General features: G+C 48.4%; 1 protein-coding gene across 2 annotated transcripts in view; it reads right to left on the bottom strand.

Moving 5' to 3' along the window:
* Positions 1 to 8,835, bottom strand: part of KIFBP (kinesin family binding protein) — a 30,874-nt gene extending 22,039 nt beyond the window's left edge. Inside the window, exon 1 of one of the 2 annotated variants that reach the window (XM_008270032.4) lies at positions 8,314 to 8,835. In XM_008270032.4, coding sequence (XP_008268254.1) covers positions 8,314 to 8,739 — 426 coding nt within the window. In that variant the 5' untranslated portion in view covers positions 8,740 to 8,835. The remainder of the gene's footprint in view (positions 1 to 8,313) is intronic. The other variant, XM_002718448.5, reaches the window with a different exon arrangement.
* Positions 8,836 to 13,536: the final 4,701 nt, after the last annotated feature.

Raw genomic sequence — 13,536 nt, 5'->3', positions numbered from 1 at the left:
AATTATCTTGCTTATTTGTTTACTTGCTCATGAGAACAGAACCTTGTTTATCTTGTTCATCACTATATCCTCTGGGCTCAGAAAAGTGAGAACAGTGCCTGACCCACAGCAGACCTCAGTAATAAATATTAGTCAAGGGGCTGTGATGTGGCGTAGCAGGTAAAGCCTCTGCTTCCAGTACTAGCATACCATATGGGCTCTGGTTTGTGTCCCAGCTGCTATAGTTCTAATCTAGCTCCTTGCTAATGTGACTGGGAAAGCAGTGGAAGATGGCCCAAGTGCTTGGGCCCCTGTACCCAGAGACCCAAATGAAGTCCCTGGTGGTTAGGGCTATTTGGGGAGTGAATCAGCAGATGGAAGATGCCTCTTTCTGACTTTCCCTCTCTGTAACTGCCTTTCAAATAAATGAACACATTTTAAGAAAACAAAACAAAACAAAAAAACCACCATAGCTTCCCTCTTGGGAGCTTGGTCTTCCTTGCTCTGAAGGAAGCCAACTGCCACACTGGATCAGAAGTGCAACAGCTGGGATTTCAACTGGCACTCTGATATAGGACGCCAGTGTCACAAGCAGCAGCTTAACCCCCTGTGCCACAACACGGCTCCAGATAACTTTCAAAAGCCTGTGAGGAACTGAACCCTGACAACCTTGTGAGTGAGCTGAAAGAGGATCTGCCCCAGGGAAGCCTTCAGGTGGGACTGCAGCCCCAGCAGGGCAACAATGTGATGAGGAACCAGGAGCCAGAGGCAATTAGCTACACCTGCGAGACTCCTGTGCTAACAAACTGTAGGTAAACTCACTGAGACCTCTTTTTTTTTTTTTTTTTTTACAGGTAGTTATAGACAGTGAGAGAGAGAGAGAAAGATCTTTCCTTCGTTGGTTCACTCCCCAAATGGCTGCCATCCGAAGCCAGGAGCCTCCTTCTGGTCTCCCATGTGGGTGCAGGGCCCAAGCACCCGGGCCATCCTCCACTGCCCTCTTGGGCTACAGCAGAGAGGTGGACTGGAAAAGGAACAACCGGGACTAGAACACAGCAGCCATTTGGGATGCCACTGCGGCAGGCGGAGAATCAACCAAGTGAGCCACGGTGCCGGCCCCAACACTGAGACCTCTTTAAAACATATAAGCAGTCTCAATAGTCACCATTAGTTTGAGTCAAGTCTGAAAAAAAAAAAAAAAAGGTGAACTCTCAGGTTCCAGAATAAGCCAAAATTGAAAGTATTATTATTATTTTTACAGAGTGGACAGTGAGAAAGACAGAGAGAAAGGTCTTCCTTTGCCGTTGGTTCACCCTCCAATGGCCGCTGCGGCCGGCACACCGCACCTATCTGAAGGCAGGAGCCAGGAGCCAGGAGCTTCTCCTGGTCTCCCATGGGGTGCAGGGCCCAAGCGCTTGGGCCATCCTCCACTGCACTCCCGGGCCACAGCAGAGAGCTGGCCTGGAAGAGGGGCAACCGGGACAGAATCCGGCACCCTAACCGGGACTAGAACCCGGTGTGCTGGCCCCGCAAGGCGGAGGATTAGCCTAGTGAGCCGCAGCGCTGGCCGCAAAATTGAAATTATATTGTTTGAAAATTCTAAAGACACCACGTGCCTTTTCTCATCAGTTAGACTCCTCACATTTACCATTCCAAAAACTAAAACATATTTGCATTTTCCAGAGTTTTTTTTAATTTTATACAAAAGTGATTTTTTGAAAGTTTTTATTTAATAAATATAAATTTCATAGGTACAGTTTTTTGGAATACAGCGGTTCTTCCCCTCATACCCTCCCTCCCTCCCCCACTCACGTCCCACCTCCTACTCCCTCTCCCATCTCACTCTTCATTAAGATTCATTTTTAATTATCTTTATATACAGATCAACTCTATACTAAGTAAAGATTTCAACAGTTTGTAAAGGTGGTCTGTGTTTTTAAAGATGTATTTATTGGAACGGGTGCTGATTCATATCCCGGTTGCCCCACTTTTCTTTTTTTTTTTTTTTTTTTAAGATTTATTTATTTATTTGAAAGAATTACACAGAGAGAAAAGGAGAGGAAGAGAGAAAGAGATGTCTTCCATCTGCTCGTTCACTCCCCAAATGGTGCTGCAACAGCTGGAGCTGCACTGATTTGAAACCAGGAGCCAGGAGCTTCTTCTGGTCTCCCACGTGGGTGCAGGGGCCCAAGGACTTGGGCCATTTTCTACTGCTTTCCCAGGCCATAGCAGACAGCAGGATTGGAAAAGGAGCAGAAAGGACTAGAACCAGCGCCCATATGAGATGCTGGCACCGCAGGCAGAGGATTAACCTACTGTGCCACAGCACCAGCCCCCAGCTCCACTTTCGTTCCAACTCCCTGCCAACTGCAGTCATGTGGGAAGTGAGCCAGTAGATGGGAGATCACTGTTCTCCCTCTCTCTGTGTAACTATGGCCTTCAAACAAATTTTTAATTTTTAAAAGATTTCAAAGGAAAAGTCAAAAGAAAGAGCTCTTCCATCCACCTGTTCACTTCCCAGTGGCTGGGGCGGGGCCAGGCTAAAGCCAAGAGCCAAACACTCCATTCAATGCTCCCATACGGCTGGTAAGGACCCATGCACTTGGGCCATCTTCCACTGTTTTCTCAAGTGCATTAGCAGGGAACTGGATAGGAAGCAGAGCAGCATGGATTCAAACCAGCACTCCAATACGGGATGCCAGTGTTCCAAGTAGCAGCTTAACCTGATGTGCCACAACATTAGCCTCCAAATTCTTATAGTTTTAAGCAAAAGGTAAGTTGACTGGATTTGGAGTTATAGGCTATATAATACTTTGCAATTTATTTTTGAGAGGCAGAGACAGGCAAAGCTTCCATATGCTGGTTTACTCTCCAAAGGCCTGCAACAGCTGGGACTGAGCTAGCCAGGATTTGGTAACTCAATCCAGGTTTCCCACATGGATGGCAGGGACCCAATTACTTGATCCATCACCACTGCCCCCCAGGATCTACATCAGCAGGAAGCTAGAACTGGAAGTTGAGCCATGACTCAAACCCAAGCAACTCCAATACAGGAAGCAGGTATTCTAACTGGCAGTTTAACCGTTATGCCAAGTGCCCACTCCCTACATAATGTTTGTTTGTTTATTTATTTAAGATTATTTATCTGAAAGGCAGAGTTACAGAAGGAGAACTTCCATCTGCTGGTTCAGTTCCAAAATGGCTTCAATGGCTGAGGCTGGGCCAGGCTGAAGCCAGGAGCCAGAAACTCCATCCGGGTCTCCCACCTAGGTACAGGGGCCCAAGTATTTGGACCATCTTCCACTGCTTTCCCAGGAGCATTAGCAGGGAGCTGGACTGGAAGTGGAGCAACAGGGATATGAACTGGTGCTCATAAAGGATTCTGGCATTGCAGGCAGTGGCTTAACCCACTAAGTCACAACACTGGCCCCATAACATTTCTAAAAAAAGATTTATTTATTTCAAAGGCAGAGTTTCAGAGAGAAACAGAAAGAGATCTTCCATCCAGTGGTTCACTCCTCAGATGGCCCTATGGCTGAAGCCAGGAGCCTGGAACTCCATCAGGGTCTCCCAAGTGAGTGGCAGGGGCCCAAGGCCATCTTTCACTGTTTTCCCAGGAGTATCAGCAAAGATGGATTGGAAACAGAGCAGACAGGACTTGAACTGGTGCTTGTATCATACGGCAGCATTGCAGGTGGTGGCTTAACCTGCTGAGCCACAATGCCAGCTCTGCTATAAAACATTTTTAAAATCATATTTTTAAAGTTCTTTTTTTTTTAATTTTATTTTATTTATTATTTTTTTTTTATTATTTTTGACAGGCAGAGTGGACAGTGAGAGAGAGAGACAGAGAGAGAAAGGTCTTCCTTTGCCGTTGGTTCACCCTCCAATGGCCGCCGCTGCAGCCGGCGCACCGCGCTGATCCGATGGCAGGAGCCAGGATCCAGGTGCTTTTCCTGGTCTCCCATGGGGTGCAGGGCCCAAGCACCTGGGCCATCCTCCACTGCACTCCCTGGCCATAGCAGAGAGCTGGCCTGGAAGAGGGGCAACCGGGACAGAATCCGGCGCCCCAACCGGGACTAGAACCCGGTGTGCCGGCGCCGCAAGGTGGAGGATTAGCCTATTGAGCCACGGCGCCGGCCTAAAATCATATTTTTAAACCAGGTTTTAAAAACCAGTTTGACTCATTAAATGGTTCTCTTATCAGGCTCTGCAGGACAAACTGGGCCCGCAGGTGGTCAGAACTCAAGAGTAGAGGCTGAGCTTCCCTTAGACAGTGGGATTAGACTGTCTCCCATTCCTTGGAATAGTCCTTTAGACACAAGGATACTTTGCCTGGCCTTCTACCGTCTTCTGATCACTTCCCTAGGGAAGGGAAAAGGATAAGGAAACAGTTTTTAATGTAGATCCTTAACCTCAGATCTATGAGCTGTCAAGGAATCCATGAAATGAATTCATAAATTTGAAAAGGGAAAATATTACAAATCTAAATGCTGACATTGTGGCACAGCAGGTTAAGCCTCTCCTTGGAATGTCAGCGTCCCATACTAGAGTGCTGGTTCAAATCACAGCTACTTTGCTTCCAATCCAGCTTTTTGCTAATGTGCCTGAGAAGACAGCTAATGATGGCCCAAGGACTTGGGTCCCTGCCATCTATGTGGGAGTCCAGAATGGTCTCCAGACTTCTGGATTCAGCCTGGCCTACCTCTGGCTGTTGTCATTTCAGGAGTGAATCAGGGGATGGAAGATCTCTGTTTTGCCCTCTTTCTCTGTCACTCTGCCTTTCAAATAAATAAGAATATAGCCGGCGCTGTGGTTCAATAGGCTAATCCTCCGTCTTGCGGCGCCGGCACACCGGGTTCTAGTCCCGGTTAGGGCGCCGGATTCTGTCCCGGTTGCCCCTCTTCCAGGCCAGCTCTCTGCTGTGGCCAGGGAGTGCAGTGAAGGATGGCCCAAGTGCTTGGGCCCTGCACCCCATGGGAGACCAGGAGAAGCACCTGGCTCCTGCCTTCGGATCAGCGCGATGTGCCAGACGCAGCGCGCCGGCCACGGCGGCCATTGGAGGGTGAACCAACGGCAAAGGAAGACCTTTCTCTCTGTCTCTCTCTCTCTCACTGTCCACTCTGCCTGTCAAAAAAATAAATAAATAAATAAATAAATAAATAAATAAATAAATAAGAATATAAATCTTCAAAAAAAAAAAAGCTAAAATTCAGCATTTTAAAAAATTATGAATGCAGGAAACAAACTGCAGGTGTATTATAGTACCTGCAACTTTGACCAAAAGAAATGGAAAATTTTTTTTACATTATGCTAGCTTGAAGGTATCTCAAAATATCACTTAGTGTATTAGAGTTATTGAAGCTACTAGATATATTAACATTATTTAATGTGTTGATAAAGAACTACTACTGAGTCATATGTTTTAAAAATATCTTGATAACTGTACTTCTATATTATTTTTTTTTGTAACCTTATGTATTTTACTTTATAGATTTAAAATCATTATTTATGGGGTCCGTGTTGTGGCTTAGCAGGGGAAGCCACCACCTGAGATGCCAGCATCCCATATCCTGGCTGCTCCACTTCCTATTCAGTTCCCTGCTAATGGCCTGGGAAAAGCAGCAGATGATGGTCCAACGACCTGGGCCCCTGCCACCCATGGGAGACCTGGAAGAAGCTTCTGGCTCCTAGCTTTGGCCATTGCAGCCATCTGGGAAGTGAACCAGGGGATGGAAGATCAATTTTCTCTCTCTGTCCCCCTCTCCATTCCCTCTTTCTGTAACTGACTTCCAAAATAAATAAATAAATCTTTATACATATATTTTAAAAATAAAATCATATTCATTTATATAAAATTCCAGCTTCTCCAGACTGCCAAAGGGGGCATGTGAAATAAAAAAGGTTTAGAAACCTTACAGTTTAAAAGTGACTTGGGGGGGCCCCCCGACACTGAGGTGCAGCAGGTTAAAGCCTCAGTCTGCAGCAGAAGCAGCTCCTGGCTCCAGATTGGCACAGCTCTTGTCATGCAGCCATCTGGGGGAGTGAACCAGCGTTTGGAAGACTCCCTCCCCTCTCTCTGCCTCTCTGTAAGCCTGTCTTTCAAATAAACAAAATAAATCCTTAAGAAAAAAAAAAGTGACTTGGTCATTCCACAGAAACATAAAATATATCAACTCAATAATTTTATGAAAAAGTGACTTGATCTGTCCTCAGTAGTTAGCACTGTAGGTCATACTGATAATATAATGAGATTGGGCAGTTCTCTGTTCAACATTATTTACTTATTCTTTTTAACAGATTTTTTTTTATTTGACAGGTAGAGTTACAGACAGTGAGAGAGAGAGAGAGAGAGAGCAAGGTCTTCCTTCCGTTGGTTCACTCCTCAAATGACTGCCACAACTGGAGCTGCGCCGATCTGAAGCCAGGAGCCAGGTGCTTCTTCCTGGTCTCCCATGAGGGTGCAGGGCCCAAGCATTTGGGCCATCCTCCACTGCCCTCCCAGGCCACAGCAGAGAGCTGGACTGGAAGAGGAGCAGCCGGGACTAGAACCAGCGCCCATATGGGATGCCAGTGCCGCAGGCGGAGGATTAACCAAGTGATCCACAGCGGCATCGGCCTTTAACAGATTTTTTAAGATTTATTTAATTTATTTGAAAGGCCAAGTGACAGAGATGGAATAACAATAGAGAAAGAGATCTTTCATCACTGGTTCACTCCCTAAATGGCTGCAACAGCTAGGGCTGAGCTAGGCCAAAGCCAGGATCCAGGAGCCCCATCTGGGTCCCCCATGTTGACGCAGGAATACCTGCTGTCTCCCAGGGAGCACATTAGCAGGGAGCTGGATTGGAAGTGGAGCAGCCAGGACTCCACATCAGGGCTCCATGCCTCAATCAAGTATGCTGGCACTGCAAGCAGTGGTGTAACCCGCTGCGCCACAACAACCACTCCTTAAATAATTTTTAAAGTACTCATTAAGATCTGAGGTTATGGCCGGCGCCACAGCTCACTAGGCTAATCCTCCGCCTTGCGGCGCCGGCACCCCAGGTTCTAGTCCCGGTCAGGGCACCGGATTCTGTCCCGGTTGCCCCTCTTCCAGGCCAGCTCTCTGCTGTGGCCAGGGAGCGCAGTGCAGGATGGCCCAAGTCCTTGGGCCCTGCATCCCATGGGAGACCAGGAGAAGCACCTAGCTCCGGCCATCGGATCAGCGCGGTGCGCCAGCCACAGCAGGCTGGCCACGGTGGCCATTGGAGGGTGAACCAACAGCAAAAGGAAGACCTTTCTCTCTCTCTCTCTCTCTCACGGTCCACTCTGCCTGTCCAAAAAAAAAAAAAAAAAAAAAAAAAAATCTGAGGTTATATGGTTAAGGAAAACTTCAGATAACTGAAGTTTAGTTTGAATTTAACATATTACAAATTTCAATAGTTCCTCATCCACTCAAGAGATATTTAGAATCTGCACACTATGTGCCACCTACTGGGGTGAGTTTAAGAAAAGGTAGTCTCTGTTACTGTGTGGCTTTCAAATTGCTGGACCATGACAAAAGAATATGATCCAGTATGAGTTGTCTCTTAATTTTGAGGTTTGTCTTTGAGACCTACTTGCCATCAAATCCACTTTGGTAATATTCCCTCAATCACCTACACTGGGTCCTGGAACTACTGGCTGTGAGAGTAAGCAAACATCCTGGCACACACAGGAAGCTCATGCATCCTTGTATTTTCAAGAGTTTTGTTCCCAATGCAGAATGTTGGTTTATTTCTTATCAAGCACCATAAAAACGGGAATATTGTAAGTATTCAAAGGTGGTAAAGAGATCAGTCTGAACCAAAATGATCCAAAGAAAGTTACTGAAATGAGGTGATTCTTGGGATGGTTTTGAATGGGCAGGAATCCCCCGGGGGGGCGAACCAATGTAGCAACGGAAACTGAAGACTTCAGACATTTTGTTTTGAATTATTAATGTTTTACGGTCACTGTCATTTCCACGACACCTTAAGTTAAGATTTACATTAGTCTGGATTTTAACAGAATGACCAGTCTCTGGACAGCGGAGAGCCGGCGGGCACATGACACGCAGGAGGGCCCCGGAAACCAGCGTGCTGCCCGTGGGCAAGCGAGGCATGGAGAGGGAGTATGGAAGCCAGCGCAGGGGGATGCGGTTACACGGCTCCAAGTCCTAAGGCTGGCCTTTCCCACCGCTTCAAACACACGAGCAGAAGTCGTGCCATATCTAACACGGCCCGGAGCGGGGGCTCCTCTCCACGCCCTCGCCTCGCACGGCCCGGGGCCGGCTCTGGGGGCTGCACGGCGGCCGGCCGGGCTCGCTCTCACCTGCGCCTGGATGTAGAGGGAGATGCAGCCGTGCGAGAGCCGGTACCTGCGCAGCAGCCGCAGGCATTTCACCAGGTGCTCCTCGCCCGCCGACAGCTCCTCGGTGTCGATGTGGTTCACCCCGAGGTGGAACTCTATAACCGCCAGCCTGACCGCCCGCTGGGCGACGGGCCCTTCGGCCTCCACCACCTCCGTGGGCAGCCCCAGGGCGTGGTCCCCAGCGCCCAAGCCCTCGTCGGCCTGCAGCCGCTCATCCTCGTCGTCGGGCGCGGGGCCGAGCAGCGCCTTGACCTCTTCCAGCAGCGCTCTGGCGCTGTATTTGGACTTGTACGGTTCCTTCTCCGGGTTTTTATGCAGTTCCACTCGCGACAGGGCCAGCGCCGCCTGGAATTTCTCTCGGACCTCGGCCCACTGCGCACTCGCCATAGCGGCCCCTACAGCCGGGGCTTTCTCAGTGTTTGCAGTCGGGACTCCCGCCTTCCTTCTGCTTTGCGACACTTCACTTACGGCTCTCGACAGGTCGGGCTGCGGCAGATCGGCAGCCAATTAAAGTCCGCTTGGGGAACCGCAATAGGTTCGGCAGTGACCAATGGGAAGGCGAGGTGGTCGCCATGGCAACTGCTGTCTAGAAAATAGGTCCCCGAGGGTGTCCCCGCCTCCAGCCCCGCCCCACTACGTCGTGGTGTCGTCTCCTGTTAGTTCACCCTGTGAAGTGTGTGTATGTATAGTGCATATTAAAATGTTTAATATCCGCTTACTTTACCGAAACGTTTTGGAATATAGTTTACAAAAATATCAGGGCCGGCATTGTAGCGTAGCGGGTTAGGCCCCCGCCTGTACCCCCGGCATCCTGTATGATCACCGGTTCGAGTCCCGGCTGCTCCACTTCAGTCAAGCTCCCTCCTAATGTGCCTGGAAAAGCAGTGGAAGAAGCTGCCTCCACGAGTGGGAGACCTGGATGAAGCTCCTAGCTCCCTCCTGGACCAGCCCTGGCCATTGCAGCCATTTGGAGAATGAACCAAGCCGATGGAAGATTTGTCAGTCTCTTGCTCTCTCTGTAACTCTGCCTTTCAAATAAAAAATAAATAAAAAAAATTTTAAAAAAGAAGGAAAATAGCTAATGGATGTAAACTGGAAGGCAACCGACCTTTGAGATTAAGGTATACCCCACCCATCGCTGGTTAAGTTTCTTTGGAAAAGGCTCTGCTCTCTAACAGGGATCGCTTACTAGGACATGAATTCTTGATGGAAAGTTATGGATAGGAGCACTCACCGGTAGGTACCTATTTCACTGAGCCTGGAATACAGAGGTGAACTGCCCGAGGTAACAGGCTGGAAGACCGGTTACCACTGAAGTAACCAAGTGGGAAAGGGAGACTTTTACCAAGCTCTAGCCACATGAAGTGCCTTGAGATAGGTATTTTTATTTTTTTAATTATTTTTATTTTATTTATTTATTTATTTATTTGACAGGCAGAGTGGACAGTGAGAGAGAGAAACAGAGAGAAAGGTCTTCGTTTTGCCGTTGGTGCACCCTCCAATGGCCGCTGCGACCGGTGCACCGCGCTGATCCGAAGGCAGGAGCCAGGTGTTTCTCCTGGTCTCCCTTGGGGTGCAGGGTCCAAGCACTTGGGCCATCCTCCACTGCACTCCCTGGCCACAGCAGAGAGCTGGCCTGGAAAAGGGGCAACCGGGACAGAATCTGGTGCCACGACCGGGACTAGAACCCGGTGTGCTGGCGCCGCAAGGCGGAGGATTAGCCTAGTGAGCCGCGGCACCGGCGAGATAGGTATTTTTAAAAACGTACCAATTTGGGGCTGGCGCTGTGGTGCAGTGGGTTAATGCCCTGGCCTGAAGCACCAGCATCCCATATGGGCACCGGTTCTAGTCCCGGCTGCTCCACTTCCAATCCAGCTCTCTGCTATGTCCTGGGATAGCAGTAGAAAATGGCCCAAGTCCTTGGGCCCCTATACCTACGTGGGAGACCTGGAAGAAGCTCCTGGCTCCTGGCTTCAGGTCGGTGCAGCTCCGGCTGTTGCGGCCATCTCGGGAGTGAACCATCGGATGGAAGACCTCTCTCTCTGTCTCTACCTCTCTCTGTAACTCTATCTTTCAAATAAATAAAATAAATCTTAAAAAAAAACAACAAACGTACCAATTTAGGAAACTCCCAGACACATGAAAGTTTGAATCTTAGATCCATGTTAGCTCTTCTAAGCTTCAGTTTTCTCATACTGAAGTATCACTGGTATCACTGATCTCCACGGGATCTGGAACAATCACACCTGAATGTTTCACCTGCTTCTGCACATTAATAATCCCTCAGTACCTGCAGGGATTGGCTTCAGGACCCCAAGAGACATCAAAATCACTGGATGCTCTAGTTCTTTATGTAAAATGGCCTGTTGTTTGCATATAAGCTCCCCACCCCTTCCTTTAAGCCATCTCTAGATCATTTTTATTTTAAAGATTTGTTTTATTTATTTGAAAGACAGAGTTAGAGAGAGAGGTAGAGACAGAGCGAGAGGTCTTTCATTTGATGGTTCACTCTCCAATTGGCTGCAATGGCCAGAGCTACGCTGATCCGAAACCAGGAGCCAGGAGCTTCTTCCTGATATCCCACGCAGGTGCAGGGGCCCAAGGACTTGGGCCATCATCTACTGCTTTCCCAGGCCATAGCAGAGAGCTAGATCAGAAGAGAAGCAGCTGGGTCTTGAACCGGCGCCCATATGGGATGCTGGCGCTTCAGGCCAGGGCGTTAACCCGCTGCGCCACAGCGCCGGCCCCCCTAGATCATTTTTAATACCTAAAACATATAAAGAAAGTTTGAATTGCTTATTATACTTTTTTAATAAAGATTTTTATTTATTTGACAGGTAGAGTTACAGACAATGAGTTAGACAGAAAGAAAAGTCTTCCTTCCATTGGTTCACTCCCCAAATGGCTGCTACGGCCAGAACCGCACCAATTAGAAGCCAGGAGCCAGGAGCTTCTTCCTGGTCTCCCATGCAGGTGCAGGGGCCCGAGCACTTGGACCACCCTCCACTGCTTTCCCAGGCCACAGCAGAGAGCTGGACTGGGAGAGGAACAACCGGGACTAGAATCTGGTGTTCAAATGGGATGCCAGCGCCGCAGGCAGAGGATTAACCAAGTGAGTCACGGTGCCAGCCTCTATTATACTTTTTTTCCCAAATATTTTAAATCCAGTTGGTTCAATATACAGATTGGGAACCCAAGGATACGGAGGGTCAATTCTATGATCAAATCAGAATTCATTACTTTCCTCCTTCTCATACACCCCTTCTCTCCCACACCGTATGTGCCACATTTGCCTTTGATATCATCCACCAGGCTGGTTTTGTACTGTTCTCTTTTAAAGTGTAAAAATACTGCTCATCCCACCTCCTCCTAAACAGCTCTTTCCTCGTCTCTGTCTTTTCATCTCTAATTTAAGCCACCATCATCTGATTACTACTAAGAGGCACTCTTGCTGCCAGTCTGGCCTCCTGCCACTCCATGTCCGACAGTACTGAGTGATTTGTTCGCTTATTCAGTATGTAGTGTCTATGATTTGACAGGCACTGTTGTAAGCACTAGGAATTCAGTAGCTAGTAACAAAAACCCCTGCTCTGCTAAGGGAAAACATTCTATTTTTTACAACATTACATTCAAAATCACTTCAGGGATGTGCCTTTAGGATGCTGCCACTGGGGTGCCTGCACCCCACACTGGAGCGCCTGCTTGGGTCCCAACAACTCTGCTTCTGAGCCAGCTTCCTGCTAACCCATCAGGGAGGCTGATGACTGCCCAAGTACTTGGGCCCCTGCCACCCAAGTCTCCAAGAGGGAGACCTAGATGGATTTCCTGGATTGTGGTTTCAGCCTGGCCTAGCTCTTGGCTGTTGCAGCCTTTTTTTTTTTTTTTTTTTTTTTTTTTTTTTTTTTTTTTTGACAGGCAGAGTTAGTGAGAGAGAGAAAGGTCTTCCTTCTGTTGGTTCACCCTCCAAATGGCCGATACGGCCAGCGCATCGCACTGATCCGAAGCCAGGAGCCAGGTGCTTCCTCCTGGTCTCCCATGCAGGTGCAGGGCCCAAGGACTTAGGCCATTCTCCACTGCCTTCCCGGGCCACAGCAGAGAGCTGGACTGGAAGAGGAGCGACCGGGACAGAATCTGGCGCCCCAACCAGGACTAGAACCCGGGGTGCTGGTGCTGCAGGCAGAGGATTAGCCTAGTGAGCCGCGGCGCTGGCCCTGTTGCAGCCATTTGAGGAGTGAACCTGCAGATGGAAGCTGTCTTCCTGTCATTCTGCCTTTCAAATAATATTTTATAAATTAAATTACTTCAAAGTATTTTACTGTACCACTCTTTAAGACTCATTTTATTTATTTATTTATTTATTTTTTGGACAGGCAGAGTGGACAGTGAGAGACAGAAAGGTCTTCCTTTGCCATTGGTTCACCCTCCAGTGGCCGCCACGGCCGGCGCACCACACTGATCCAATGGCAGGAGCCAGGTACTTCTCCTAGTCTCCCATGGGGTGCAGGGCCCAATGACTTGGGCCATCCTCCACTGCACTCCCTGGCCACAGCAGAGAGCTGGCCTGGAATAGGGGCAACCGGGACAGAATCCGGTGCCCCGACCGGGACTAGAACCCGGTGTGCTGGTGCCGCTAGGTGGAGGATTAGCCTAGTGAGCCGCGGCGCCAGCAAGACTCATTCATATTTTAAGACATGGATCAGTAACCTTTATAACCTTGGTGGTAATTTTCCAAGACAGCCAGAAATAAGATTGGTGTTCACAATGACATAAAAACACATTTTTTCATGTCAAACACCCTACAGTTGAGATGGGTGTGTGGCCTAGCAGTCGGGATGCTTGCATCCCAGGTAGGAATGGCTGAGTTCGTCTTGGCTCAACTCTGGATTCATTTCCTGCTTGGCCATACCTTGAGAAGATGGCTCAAACTGGCCCCACCCGTGGCTGTGGGCACTTGAGAAGTGAACCAGCAGATGGGAGCTCAGTCTCTCAAGTAAATAATATTCTACAGTTAAAAGATAAATAAAACCCTGGAAAATATATTTGCTATATAACAAGTTCTGCTAACTTGTTAACAAGAACTCCAAGCAGAAAAAAAAATGACAGGTCAAAACAAAGACCACAAATACGGCTGCTTTGAGATGTTAATCCTAATTAAAAGAGGCAGATAAAAATGATGCAATTTTA

This window comes from Oryctolagus cuniculus, chromosome 15 (assembly GCF_964237555.1).
Source record: "Oryctolagus cuniculus chromosome 15, mOryCun1.1, whole genome shotgun sequence".
In the NCBI taxonomy this organism is placed as follows: Eukaryota; Metazoa; Chordata; class Mammalia; order Lagomorpha; family Leporidae; genus Oryctolagus; species Oryctolagus cuniculus.
Note: the sequence above shows the minus strand (reverse complement) of the source record. Positions and strands in the feature narration are given on the sequence as shown.